The sequence below is a fragment of the Mauremys mutica genome, chromosome 13 (genome assembly GCF_020497125.1).
Source record: "Mauremys mutica isolate MM-2020 ecotype Southern chromosome 13, ASM2049712v1, whole genome shotgun sequence".
Lineage (NCBI taxonomy): Eukaryota > Metazoa > Chordata > Testudines > Geoemydidae > Mauremys > Mauremys mutica.
Genome location: NC_059084.1, coordinates 4,370,555 through 4,385,780, shown reverse-complemented (window position 1 = coordinate 4,385,780; position 15,226 = coordinate 4,370,555). Strand labels below are relative to the sequence as shown.

General features: G+C 38.6%; 1 protein-coding gene across 14 annotated transcripts in view; it reads right to left on the bottom strand.

Annotated features, from left to right (window-relative positions):
- DNAJC5 (DnaJ heat shock protein family (Hsp40) member C5) overlaps positions 1-15,226 on the bottom strand; it is a 51,809-nt gene that overhangs the window by 4,297 nt on the left and 32,286 nt on the right. For 6 of the 14 annotated variants that reach the window (XM_044985353.1, XM_044985359.1, XM_044985355.1 and 3 more), the window contains one exon: positions 1,937-2,054. In XM_044985353.1, coding sequence (XP_044841288.1) covers positions 1,937-2,043 — 107 coding nt within the window. In that variant the 5' untranslated portion in view covers positions 2,044-2,054. Of the gene's footprint in view, positions 1-1,936; positions 2,055-2,268; positions 2,291-3,579; positions 3,644-9,800; positions 9,917-15,226 lie in introns of all 14 variants that reach the window. The other 8 variants (XM_044985363.1, XM_044985361.1, XM_044985364.1 and 5 more) reach the window with 3 other exon arrangements.

Sequence of the window (15,226 nt, the reverse complement as noted above, 5' to 3'; positions counted from 1 at the left end):
CTGTTGAGGTCACTGAATTCAGGAACAAAAAGGTTCTTTTGATCTTTGGATGCTGTTTAAATTTGAAAGTTCAGACACTCAGAAGAGAATAAAAAGAATCTCTGAAGAAAAACTGGTAAAATACCCTATTAATAGATATGAAAAGAGAAACCAATCTTCCATACTTTATTTGAGCCATTGTAATTCTGTGGTACAAAACCTGGGTAATGCCACCGAACTATACTTGGCCATTTTTTGTGGTGGGGGAAATGATTGTTTAACCTGCTATAGAAATTTACCATATGGGACCTTAAATTAGTTGCCATATTTTCAGAAACACAGGCTGTATACACTTTTGCATGTGCTAAACTTAGGTGTGGCAACCCCTTGATGAGCACCTGAAAAATGAGGGTTGGAACATGTGTGTACACAAATCTTGACATGCATGTGCACATCTCAGATGAGCATGCACTAGAAACTTTGATCCTAGAAATGGAAATGTTACTTGGAGGGCTATTTCCCAGTTTCACCAGTAATGCCATAGTCCCAATGAAGAGACAGATTTTACATTTACTGTGCTATATCACAGATTCCAAACAATCTATAAAACAGACTTACTCCTGCATCTTTATGTTAAATAAAGCTAATGTTTCCCATTTCCTATATATACATTCTATAACAAGTTCATGGGACAGTGAAGGAGTTCTGAGATGATGGCTCCACTACACAGTGTTCTGTAGTTTAATACAGATTACATCACCATCATTCATGTGAAACCATCATTGTGTAGTGGGGCTGGGAAAGAGATCTGCTTTTCTAGAGAAATGAAATGAGGGAATAAGTCTCAAATTTATAAACATGAACAGCACAGGAAGCATGTGGTCATAGGAGGACAGTCTGTAAAACAAACTACACAAGCAGCTTCATTTTTCTTACAGAAACTAACCAGGTGATCATGCTAAAGAAAACCTGTTTGTCATTTTCCCAATAAGGTAAAACTTGTTTCATGTGTTAGGCTAATAGCTTTTACTGTGTCAAATTTCAATTAATTTTGAGAGCATTTTATCTAATCTTTGGATACTTGTGAGTCATCTTTATTTTCATGTAAATATTATTAGTACCATAAAAGTAACTTTTTTTTTCAAAAAGGCAAAATTAAAGTGACAAAAATAAAAGGAAAACTTTTCTTTCAAGAGCATCCACAAGCAAAGATTACTACTGACCCCTAGTGTAATGTTCAAGCCACTGCCATTTGTTAACTATAACCATACTAAACTGTAGCACAATATTTATGAGTAGCAATTAAACACAAGAACAGTACTATGCCCTCCCCCCCCCACAAAAAAAAGATTAAAAAATTGGACAATGCAAAGCTGTTTCAGGTTTGTTTTTTTAAGGTTAAAAGTCAAACCTGGCTTTTAAAAAAATCAGTATTTCAAGTTTAATGTGAAAAAATGTGAACTGATTTTTACAGATACTAAAATACACTGCTGATACAAAAGTTAATGTACATCATTTGTATCTTTAGTGCATGTTCCTTTGCTCAGGGAATTAGACATGATTGGACACAATTATGCTTCTTGTTGGGCTGGCAAGAAACTGCATAACTTCTAGGCAAAGAGTTTAACTTTTAATACACTTGCCTACACATTTGTTAACATGATTAAATTAAATACTGAAAGAAATGATCTGCAAGAATTCAATTATAAAAAAACCAGTTTAATTCCAGTATCTGAATTTCAAAATTTGCTAACAGCTCATGTGAAGTACTCTATATAGTCTCACCCCAGTTGACATAAGATGAAACTAGATGTTTTCAGTGCAGAGATATTTTCTTCTAAGGAGTATTGATAAATACAAGCACAGACTACATAACACACTGAACATGACATTGCTAACCTTTTCAGATAGAAACATGCTCTGTGAAGTGTCAGGGACCAGACTTTTGAACCTTTACCTGTATGACTTTTTAATATCATCGGAAGTGGCATTCTTGTCCAGTCCTAGAACATGGTACAATGATTCTCCGGAGGTAGACAGCGAACGTTGCCTCTGGTCTGCCATGTTGAACTAACCTGAATGGAAGAAACCCCCCATGCATTAGGACAGAGCTATTGAAAATCCCATCTAAAACAAAGATGCTTATAACCAAAGTCCAGACCTCTGACTTCATTAAATGATTAACCGTCAACTCCACTAGAGTTTTTATGTGAACTTGAATCTTTTCTTTAAAAAAACTGTAAGTGGGCTTTGAAGAGATGCTAAAAAGTTCCAAACAAAACTATTTACCTTGCTTTCATAGATCTTGCAGCTTTGCAGTGTCAGTGAAAATAACTAAAACTATCAGGATAAATCTCGACAAATCAAAACCACTAAACATTTCTGGAACCGGGAAAAAATAGAAGCTGGGGCTCAACATAAACATGATGATAGAACATATACTCAGACTCTACTTAAAACACATTCATTTATAATCCAGGTAATGAAATGGAACAAGTCAGATGCTACAGAACCATGAAACGAGTTGAGGTAAACAGCTGATGTAAATATATTAAATGTTCATAAAACTATCTCATTATCCTCCTCCAAATCCCTCCTTAACAACTCTCCTTTTCCACAATGCCTACAAAAAACTTGACAACAATTAGGCTGCTTGTGTGCTGAGACCATCTTTTTGTTCTGTGTTTGTACTGTGCCTAGCATAATGGAGTCCTGGTCCATGACGAGGGCTCCTAGGTGCTGATAATACAAATAATAAGTTACCTGTCTTGGTTAAATGAACTTTAAAGACTCAAGAAAGGTGTCAGATTGACAGCCCTGAACAGACGAATTCCTCTGGTCACCCACAGCATGCACAGTGCAGTGTAAGCTTCATCACATCATTCCAACAATGTATGTCAATCCTCACCCTGATCACTCTCACACACACACTCACACGGCTGGGAGTAGTTCAATCTCTTCCCTGCTCACTAAATCCCTGGCCTCTCAACTGAGATCACAACAGACTGTTTACCATGGTTTTCTATTGCAGAATCAGATCCATCAGGACAAGATGGGAGTGGCTATCCCCTTGCAAACTCCATCAGTTCAAGATGCTTTTACAGCTGTTGCTCATGTATTAAATTCTCAAAGGATTAGCAGTTTATTGAAACACCAGAAACTTAATAGTAAGATTTCTTGCAGCAGAGCAGGTATTAATTCTGGCCTAATGCATGGCAACTGAAAATGTCAAGAGCAAATGCAAGACCTCTCTGCAGAAATTCCAATACATTATTTGCCTATTTCTTGGTCAGTTCTACATGAAATCTTCACATCAGGTCTTACATCTAAACCAAGTCCTCAAATTATGTCCTATTTGTTAATCCTTTCCTAGAAGCTAAAATGCTCATCTGAGATCCTCTAACTATCCTTGTTTTAGCTGCCTGCAACAGAAGATCCTTCCTGTGTGGGAGAAGTAGCGGATAGTAAGATGCCATCTCAATTACATCTGAAAACCAGGGTGGGCCTTATTGACCAAACAGGGGCCACTAGAATTACTCTGCCCTTTCCTTTATTCTTTGAATTGCCTCGAGGAGTACTGCAAGAAAGGGAAAAGGATACAGCAATCCTTCTAGCCACGGACAAGAAAGCATATATGTGGCGACGGGGTCAGCAGTTCCTTCACCTAGAGAAGAAATGGGAAATCTTCATGTTGAATATGGAAGCAAAGAGGTTGAGTGGTAGGTGACCTAGGGCTCTGATTACTGAGTGAAAGACCGCCGGGTGAAGATGCCACTCCTCTGGTCCTATCCAATCTGCTCAGCCAATCCACTTAAGAAAATAGAGGAGTTGTTTGCTAGTACTTACACTGCATGTCACACTTCTATAAACCTGGAATGGATAAACAGTAAATATCTTCTTTCATTTTATTACACTGAATATGCAAATGCTAGTTTTAAGTATTACAGTATTCCCATCTCTTACCTCCCTTGGAAAAAAATTAACATTCACTTCATAAACATATGCTTCATAAATTTTTGGTAATGGCATTGGAGCTACTCACTGGGAAAGGGACTGCCCTTCCTCAAGTGGTATTGCTAACGCAACCTCAGGTTGGGACAGTTGCATGGGAGAATTCAGGTGATCAGACGCTGATAGGAATACAGAAATGAGATAAACAGCGGTGCTGCAGCTCCAACTGACTCATCTCTTGGCAACCAGAGGATACCACTACCCATCAGATGACTCATTTAAAAGTAAAGAAATATAAATTAGTCCAACTGAGGTTCCCCCCACCTCACACCCCCTTATGCTTCATGTACATTAGCAGGCCATTATATAGTTGCAGTTGGGGGTGGGCGGCTTTTTTTTATTTTTATTTTTTTATTTAAACTATTTCCTTTGAAGGATTTTGGAAAGGAGTGGGGAAGAGAGAAAGAAGAGAGTTTGCCTGACCATTAGGTAGGAGGCAGTCTCCCCTTTAAGGGTTTACATTTAAGGGCCAAACCATGTAATATATATTCTAGTTCAGGGGTCGGCGACCTTTCAGAAGTGGTGTGTCGAGTCTTCATTTATTCAATCTAATTTAAGGTTTTGTACGGCAGTAATACATTTTAATATTTTTAGAAGGTCTCTTTCTATAAGTCTATAATATCTAACTAAACTAATGTTGTATGTAAAGTAAATAAAGTTTTTAAAATGTTTAAGAAGCTTCATTTAAAATTAAATTAAAATGCAGAGCCCCCCCAGACTGGTGGCCAGGACCTGGGCAGCGAGAGTGCCACTGAAAATCAGCTCGCGTGCCACCTTCGGCACCCGTGCCATAGGTTGCCTACCCCTGTTCTAGTTGAATCAAAATATTTGAACCTGACTTAACCGCTCAGTCCACATACAAATCTGAAAACCCTCAAAGGAATTCTACGCTGTGGCAAACCATTGACAAATACGTCATGGCCTTAACATTAGGAGATTAGCATTTGCCATCCTTTAGCTGCAGCCCTGGAACAAGGATGAGCATAGAGAGATTTATTTTTGGATTATGTCATTACAACTAACCCACACCAGATTAAATAGGCCTTTGAAATGGGTATTTAAAGCCTCACACACTCTTCCAGTTAAACCCTTTACCTTCTACAGTGAAATGAGTAATTTCAGCTCATAGAAGACAATATAAAACAAATATCCTTTGAGAGGTTTCAGCTTTCATCACTTGGTTTTCATGGTCAATTCCACAGAAAGGACTGGATGGATTTCCATCCCATAGGCAAAATCATCAAGCCTGCCACCACAGCAGAGAATCTCTTAGTACCCTCAAATCATGTTCTATTCCACTCCGGGGCATTGTCTCTCTCAGCTGGAGCGTCCAACGGAGAGAACAAACACTTGAGACAGCAAAATTAAAACAAAAGGACAAGAATTCTGCAAATTCCTTTATCTGCATACACGCCATCAAGATACAAGGCGAACAAAAATGATGGACAATGAACAATCATCCTGGTTTTAAACTGTAGTGGTAGCGGTGAAAAAAGAACAATGCTCAGGTGGCTAGTTTCTTCCACCTATAAAGCAGGATACTGTAATAGCTAGTTAAGATAACCACATCTAAATTTCAGTTTCACCGTTTAATTAGTATCATTTAAACATGTTTCTAAAAGAGTGTTGAGGCAATTAGTCTTTATCAGAATGTCTCTATAAAGCTGCTTCTGAACACTCATCAAGTTCTTATTTCAACCTCATTAATCTAGTTTACAAATTTCTGTTAGTCTACTTCAATACAACTTAGTTTCCCCTCCATGATTACAATTACAAGTTACAGAAGAAGAAACAGAAATGTCCACTTTCCATGTGTCTCCTGTACATAAATGTACATAATATGCTGGTAGTAAAGATTTTACTGTTGATCTAGACATTTCACATTAGAAAGACTGAAGACATAAAAGAATTTTTAAAATGGTGTGAACAGAGCAGACATTTTAATTTTGAAATACTTCTTCCCCAGGAAAAAATTTTATAACTTTTCCCTCTCCAAACCCAACGGCCCCAGAGCTGTATTTTGAAGCCAAAAATTATGGTCTGCTTTCTTGGGCTAGATATCACAGCACAGCAAACAAAAAAGCCTCACACATAGCAAGTGCTAAATATTTAGGGTTCTCCCCTTGCTGCATATGTAACTACTATTGATATTATAGAGAGTCATGCATGAGTATCACTGGGGGGAATGGCAGCACAGCTCCAGTTGTAAAAATAGAACAGTTGCATTAGAGTCCCTCATAAACCGCTGTGTACAGCAAATCTGAAATTCATTACTGTTCAACAAAGACAGAAGGACGGAGTCATATTATTACTTTACAAGTGTATATTAGGAATGTAAATAATCCACTTTTTGGGGATACACCAGACACCAAATACTATTTGCCATTTCTCATCTGATCAGTCAGTACAAATACAGACAGCCTTGTGTTGCCTAGCAAGAACTCTTGCTAATTTGCCTCACAACACACTAGATCTACTGCTACAAATAGATAGGTATGCTGAAGCATGGGAACAATTGACCGACTGGCAGGGACAGAAGAACTTTCCCTGATTTCTAGACAGGTGGTTCAACACTATTTGACTGCAGCATGGACTCTGCCAAAAATAGATATAAATGCCATTCTCTCTCTCTTAAATTCTTTAAATATCTTTTAGGTTCTCTCACTATGGTAATACAGCTGTTCCCCTGCTACAGATGCTGGGTCCAGAGAAACTGGAACAAGAATGAGTATTTCTCTACACAACTGAGGAGACCTCTCAAGAAAAGACTCCTGCAACATCACTGTGACAGGAAGCCTGAAAACAGAATCAAAGATTTAATGTTTTCAAGATGTAATTAGTTGTAAAAGTCACCAATAAGTTTTATATGAAATAAGCTTTAAGAAGAAGTTATTTACTTCATTATTTCCTGGGTACTTTTTTGGCGGTCCCTTTGAATTAATTGAAGATAACATTGAAATTCTTTTAAGTGTTATTCAGACAAATGCGTCACATGAGAGAAAACAAAGTTAGATGTTAAAAATGTGTTACAGTTTTGCTCTATCTGCATATGCTATTTTTATGAAAAATAAAAGGGAAAGATTATGAAAAATCACAGATCATATTAAGAATCTTGCTATCTACAATAAGCATGCCTTATAGTTTTCTGAAAGATGAAAAATATACAAAATAAACAATGCTATATATTTTGTTGATAGTTTGATACATTATTATTTAAAAACTGATAAGCTTTATGTGAAAATTTAATCCAAAACCAGTATTCCAGTAAGAATTCAAATGCCATTCACAAGCATAATTAAAGCACATATATAACCTGAACCAATCTGTCAGTCAATGACCACAAGCCATTTGGGGTTTTAGGCCCTGCCTGCTTATGTCAGTGTCAAGGGTTAACTACGCTTGTCCATTTGGTCTTTCAAACTTGCCCTACACCTCATTAAACTATTTTCAGAGCAATTTCTCAGTGTTGATTCTCTCTGCTAAACCAGCAACCTGATATTTAATTTCCTTAATTCTAACAATTAGCAGCTTTAAGAAATTAATGAATGTATTGATTTCTAGCTTCCTTGATAGACAATATTCAGTGACTAAAACACATCCATTCCTAAAATATTTTGTTTAGGAAACTGAGATGCAAGAGATAAATACACAAAAGAGTGAAATGTGGGTGCAGGGAAGGAAAGAACCCGTAATTTTCTGAAAAAGGATAGTGGTAAACCATCAAAGGTCTCAATGTGTGAGGAAAATTCTTAAATGCTTGGGCACAAAGTACAGCAGATTTGTTTATTTGGGCATTATCTTAGGCTGAATGAAAAGTAGGAGAAACTTTCAGGAAGAGTGTGCTATATGGCATGTTCAGCCATAAAGTAGACCTTTGGTGCAGCTGCTCCGCATCTGCAGGCACTAGCCAACATGGCTGGAGCCTACCCTGCCCCCTGTAGCACATGCTATATGGCATGTTCAGCCATAAAGTAGACCTTTGGTGCAGCTGCTCCGCATCTGCAGGCACTAGCCAACCTGGCTGGAGCCTACCCTGCCCCCTGTAGCACACCGCAACTAGAGATATAATTGCAGCTCATATAGGTATACCCATGCCAGCTTTAATCTAGCTAGTGAAGCTAAAAACAGCAGTGAAGATGCAGCCGTGGCACAGGTTATACAAGCCCGCCTGACCCCCCAGGTATGTACTCGTGTTCCTCACTCATGCTGCTGCATCTTCACTGCTGTTTTTAGCCACATTAGCTAGGTTAAAGCTAGCGCTGATATGCCTACACAAACTGCAATCACACCAATTGCAGTGTAGACATATTCTAAGAATGGTCTTACTGCCAAGATCGGGGTTGCTGGTCCTGAATCTATCAATCTGGTAGCTAGCTAATGATACTGACCAGTACCCCACTGACTGTAAGGGATTCTCCTGCCCTTTTCACCTGAGGACGAACACCTTCTCCTTGCACCTTTCCTACAAGTTCCCCTTTTGTCTAGTTACTTTTGTGGTGTACTCATCAGTGGGCACTTTCATCTTAAGTGACACTTCTTTACCACCTCTCACTGTCGCATTACTTCTTTTACAAACTTTCCCGCAGAGATCTGTGGAATTTAGATCTGAGAGCCTCAGGAAGGTTTGACCCATTAACATTTTAAACACTAATTTAGCTCTTGAAGGAACGGTCTATCAAGTAGGTTTTTACCTTCACTGGCAATCTAAAGATTATTTAACAAAAAAAAAAAGTGCCACATGTATTCAACACACTATGACCCTAATCAGGCAAGGTGAAACCTTGTCAGAGAATGATCATGGGGAACTACTGGATCTAGTAACCTACCCTCTCTGTGCATATGAAGTAGGATGGCTGAATTTTACTAGCATCCACATGACAAAGCTGCACCACTTACAATGAAAAGGTGTATACTTGCACAAAAGTCTTACTACACCAGGTTGAACCATTATTGTGGTATCAGCAGCCAAATATGTGGTGGGACTCACCAGTAACCAATATGAACAGATCTATACAGCTGGTCCCACACCAGCATAGGTCACAAATGTACACTGACCTAAATCATATTTAGTAACCGCTCCATGGTTGGAGATAGGGTTAATAAAGTTGAAACAAATTTGAAACCAGCCTATGCATGTTTATTTATAGCCTTGCCTATAAATAAATAAAGAATAAAGAAAAATATGGGTGAAGAAGTAGAATGATAGTTTATCATCTTTAAAAGTTTGGGGTTGAAAATGACTAAAGCATCTGAAAATTAACAAAGTTCAGAGCCTGGAGTAAATGACTGCTATTTGTATTTATTTTTCAAGACTGAAATGCAATTAACATACAGGCCTATAAATGAGGTATTAGTAAAGTCAGCAACAAAGTGTAACCTGATTGATTACTGCAATTATAAAAATATTTACTAGTTACAATTAACAAGTTCTTTATTCAGATGGCTACTTAGAGTTAATTAAAAAGATGAGACTGGTGAAACACAAACTTTATAAGCTTCAATTAAACAGAGACAAGTATAACTGAAATCATAATCAACACACATCAGTATAAGAATAAGTTAAGTGGTTTCTTGTAGTTTCAACTTTTTACTTGCAGCCTAACCATGGTCAAAGACTTTTGCAGGCATCACAGCAAGATTTTTACTTTTTAAAAAGCTGAAGTCCCCCAAGTGTAGGTTACCATACACTGTAAAACTGAATGCACCAGAATATTGTCTATTCTACAGAATCTTCCCTTTCAAGTATTCTGATTAACAATATTAAGAGATGCTCTGTATCTTTAAAAAGTGTGGCATCCCCACACACTCACCCACCATCTGCTACATATTCTAAGCAGGTAGGATTCCCTGAAGAGGTTTCGCTCAGAAGGCTACGAAGACAGGTAATCCCTTGGATTAAACAGCATCACTTTTAACCGTCTGCACACTAGATACCAAGAACATCATCATGTGTTAGTCACCTCTACTGAAAAGTATGCCTATGTATTTTTTGCTGTGCTAAACACATTCTCACTGGGGGTTTGTTCATTAAAAATTCTGTGTGTTTATGTTAATTAGATATTTCATATATCTCTACGCAAAAGAATAAACGGACACAAATCTGACATCAGGAATCATAACATTCAAAAACCAGTGGGAGAACACTTCAACCTCTCTAACCACTCAGTGACAGACTTGAAGGTGGCAATTTTACAATAAAAAAATGTCAAAAACAGACTCCAAAGAGAGACTGCTGAACTTGAATTAATATGCAAATTAGATACAATTAACTTAGGTTTGAACAGAGATTGGGAATGGCTGGGCCATTACACTAACTGAATCTCTTTCCCCATGTTAAGTATCCTCACACCGTCTAGGGTCATCTCGATTATCACTTCAAATGTTTTTTTCCTCCTGATGATGATAGCTCATCTCAATTGATTGGCCTCTTACAGTTGGTATGGCTACTTTAACCTTTTCATGTTCTCTGTATGTATAAATATCTTCTCTGTATGTTCCATTCTATGCATCCGATGAAGTGGGCTGTGGCCCACGAAAGCTTATGCTCAAGTAAATTTGTTAGTCTCTAAGGTGCCACAAGCACTCCTATTATTTTTGCGGATACAGACTAACACGGCTGCTACTCTGAAACCAGATATTTTTAAGTGTATTATGTCAGATATAAAATTATCTAAACAGCCATTTCAATTCCTCACTGATGCCCTGATGATTAGTTGGATCCCTACAGGGACTCAAATATTCTTTTTTAAAGCAAAGAGCCATCAGAACATCTCTTCTTTTTTGTTAAAACCCATTCCCACACTAAAAGACCCACACAATACAGCAGATTGGGGAACTGAGGAGAAAACTAAGCAAATCAAGTTTCTCACTGTATTTAAATTTTTCAAATTTAAAGCTCTAACAAATCAGTGTTAGAATTAATTCCCTAAAGCGCCAACCAAGCAATTTACAAAATTAGTACCTCTGGTTTAGAATCCAGACTACCAGAAATAGCTCTACTGTTTCTGCAAGGTAAATGTTTGCAAATATAATAGTTCTACTTTTACAATTCACACACAAATCAAAAGGTCAGTTACACGTTTACACAACTGTCAAATCCTAAAAGGCCCGATCTCATTAACACAGTTAATCCATCTCAATACCTTTAATATATCCAACTCTAGACTTGGATTCTGCACTATCAAACTGAGTTTTACCCTTTGCATACCAAATCTTGGTACCTTTGATCACCATCTTTGAAGTCCAGTAACCTGGCAATACTTTATCTGTATCAGAGTCTCTCCTATAGCATGCATGAGAGTAAGTTGCTCAGCCAAAAGTGAATCACATTCAGACAGCATGTATGTATTAAATTTGTGAATGTATGAACATCTTCAATAACCACCATACTAATGCAAATCAAATCTTTCCTTGACAGATACTGGATTACTGCAGAATGATTATGATTTAGATAATGGCATAGAGAGTACACTTATAAGGTTTGCGTACAATACCAAGCTGGGCAGGGTTGCAAGTGTTTTGGAGGACAGGATTAAAATTCAAAATGATCTGGACAAACTGGAGAAATGGTCTGAAGTAAATAGGATGAAATTAAATAAGGACAAATGCAAAGTACTCCACTTAAGAAAGAACAATCAGTTGCACACACATAAAATGGGAAATGACTGCCTAGGAAGGAGTGCTGCACAAAGGGATCTGGGGGTCACAGTGAATCACAAGCTAAATGAGAGTCAGGAGTATAACACTGTTGCAAAAAAAGCGATCATCATTCTGAGATGTATTAGCAGGAGTGTTGTAAGCAAGACATTTTCTATGAGGGAAGATTGAAAAAACTGTTTAGTCTAGAGAAAAGAAGACTGGGGGAGGGTGGAGGAAACATGATAACAGTTTTCAAGTACATAAAAGGATATTACAAGGAGGAGGGAGAAAAAATGATCTTGTTAACCTTTGAGGGTAGGACAAGAAGCAATGGGCTTAAGCAAAGGTGGTTTAAATTGGACATTAGGAAAAATTTCCTGTCAGGGTAGAATAAATTGCCTAGGGAGATTGTGGAATCTCATCATTGGTGATTTTTAAGAGCAAGTTAGACAAACACCTGTCAGGGATGGACTTTAAATAACACTTAGTTCTGCCATGAGTGCAGGGGACTGGATTAGATGACTTCTCAAAGTCCTTCCCAGTTCTGTGATTCTATGTTTCTAATGTAAGTGGTCCTTAGTATGAATTCTTTTAGTGCTGTGCTAAAACCTGGCCATATTATTACCACAAAAATCTGTTACACAGCAGAAGTAATGTAAAGAGTTCTCATGTTCACCTCTTTCCAAAGCTGCTGACTGATGAACAGTCCCTTAGAATATGCATCAGGGTTCCAGGGTCATAATTGTTTTTGTAGTTTTGACAAGTTGTAAAGTGTTGTCATTGCATAAATCTACTGTCAATCCCGTGAAGCATACAGTATTTAGAAATATATACTGGTTGTAAGTCATTTACCTTTGTATTTTTTATTGTTTCTTTCTGAAAATCAATAAAAAAAACTTCTCCTCCAACACTACCTAGAATTCCAAAAAGATAAGATGTCTTGTTTGCTTTTGTAGAAACTGATAGTTGACACGCGCTGCCCCTGCAGCTCCCATTGGCTGCAGCTCCCGGCCAATGGGAGCTGCAGGGGCAGCACTTGGGGTGGGGGCAGCATGCAGAGCAGAGCCCCCTGGCTGCCCCTACATGTAGCTGTCGGAGTGGGACCATGCCGCTGCTTCCGGAAGCAGCATGGAGCTCCCCCCGACCCTGCTCCCCGGCTGGAGTGAGGCAAGTCCCAGACCCCGCTCCCCAGTGGGAGCTTGAGGGCCGGCTTAAGACCCCTGAGCTAGGGACACCATCCCTGCCCGTCCTGGCTAATAGCCATTGATAGACCTATCCTCCATTAATGTATCTAGTTCTTTTTTGCACCCTGTTATAGTCTGGGCCTTCACAACATCCTTTGGCAAGGAGTTCCACAGGTTGAGTGTACATTGTGTGAAAAAAACCTCTCTTTTGTTTGTTTTAAACCTGCTGCTATTAATTTCATTTGGTGACCCCTAGTTCTTGTGTTATGAGAAGACGTAAACAACACTTCCTTATTTACTTTCTCCACATCAGGCATGATTTTATAGACCTCTATCATATCCCCCCCCTCTCCCCCCAGTCGCCTCTTTTCCAAGCTGTAAAGTCCCAGTCTTATTAATCTCTCCTCATATGGCAGATGCTCCATGCCCCTAATCATTTTTGTTGTCCCTTTCTGAACCTTTTCCAATATATCTTTTTTGAGATGGGGTGACCACATCTGCATGCAGTATTCAAGATGTGGGCATACCATGGATTTCTATAGAGGCAATATGCTTTTTTCTGTCTTATTATCTATCCCTTTCTTAATGATTCCCAACATTCTGTTCGCTTTTTCAGCTGCCGCTGCGCATTGAGCAGATGTGTTCAGAGAACTATCCACAATGACTCCAAGATCTCTTTTTTGAGTGGTAACAGCTAATTTAGACCCCACCATTTTATATGTATAGTTGGGATTCTGTTTTCCAATTATCAGAGGGGTAGCCGTGTTAGTCTGGATCTGTAAAAGCAGCAAAGAATCCTGTGGCACCTTATAGACTAACAGACGTTTTGCAGCATGAGCTTTCGTGGGTGAATACCCACTTCTTCGTTCATCCGAAGAAGTGGGTATTCACCCACGAAAGCTCATGCTGCAAAACGTCTGTTAGTCTATAAGGTGCCACAGGATTCTTTGCTGTTTTCCAATGTGCATTACTTTGCATTTATCAACATTGAATTTCATCTGCCATTTTGTTGCCCAGTCACCCAGTTTTGAGAGATAAGGTCCCATGGGAATCAAAACTGAGGGGAAAAACAACTGAGGAGAGTTGGCAGTTTTTCAAAGGGACACTATTAAGGGCCCCAAAGCAAGCTATTCCGCTGGGTAGGAAAGATAGAAAATGTAGCAAAATACCACCTTGGCTTAACCACGAGATCTTGCATGATCTAAAAAATAAAAAGGAGTCATAAAAAATGGAAACTAGGACAGATTACAAAGGATGAATATAGGCAAACAACACAGGAATGCAAGGGCAAGATTAGAAAGGCAAAGGCACAAAATGAGCTCAAACTAGCTACAGGAATAAAGGGAAACAAGATGACTTTTTATCAATACATTAGAAGCAAGAGGAAGACCAAGGACAGGGTAGGCCCAATGCTCAGTGAGGAGGGAGAAACGGTAACAGGAAACTTGGAAATAGCAGAGATGCTTAATGACTTCTTTGTTTCGGTCTTCACCGAGAAGTCTGAAGGAATGCCTAACAGTGAATGCTAATGGGAAGGGGGTAGATTTAGAAGATAAAATAAAAAAAGAACAAGTTAAAAATAACTTAGAAAAGTTAGATGCCTGCAAGTCACCAGGGCCTGATGAAATGCATCCTAGAATATTCAAGGAGCTAATAGAAGAGGTATCTGAGCCTCTAGCTATTATCTTTGAAAAATCATGGGAGACTGGAAAAGGGCAAATATAGTGCCCATCTATAAAAAGGGAAATAAAAACAACCCAGGAAACTACAGACCAGTTAGTTTAACTTCTGAATGGAGCAAGTAATTAAGGAAATAATCTGCAAACACTTGGAAGGTGGTAAGGTGATAGGGAATAGCCAGCATGGATTTGTAAAGAACAAATCATGTCAAACAAATCTGATAGCTTTCTTTGATAGAATAACGAGTCTTGTGGATAAGGGAGAAGCGGTGGATGTGGTATACCTAGACTTTAGTAAGGCATTTGATACGGTCTCGCATGATATTCTTATCAATAAAACTAGGCAAATACAACTTAGATGGGGCTACTATAAGGTGGGTGCATTACTGGCTGGATAACCGTACTCAGAGTAGTTATTAATGGTTCCCAATCCTGCTGGAAAGGTATAACAAGTGGGATTCCGCAGGGGTCTGTTTTGGGACTGGCTCTGTTCAATATCTTCATCAAGAACTTGATACTGGCATAGAAAATCGTTTATTAAGTTTGCAGATGATACCAAACTGGGAGGGATTGCAACTGCTTTGGAGGATAGGGTCATAATTCAAAATGATCTGGACAAATTGGAGAAATGATCTGAGGTAAACAGGATGAACTTTAATAAAGACAAATGCAAAGTGCTCCACTTAGGAAGGAACAATCAGTTTCACACATACAGAATGGGAAGAGACTGTCTAG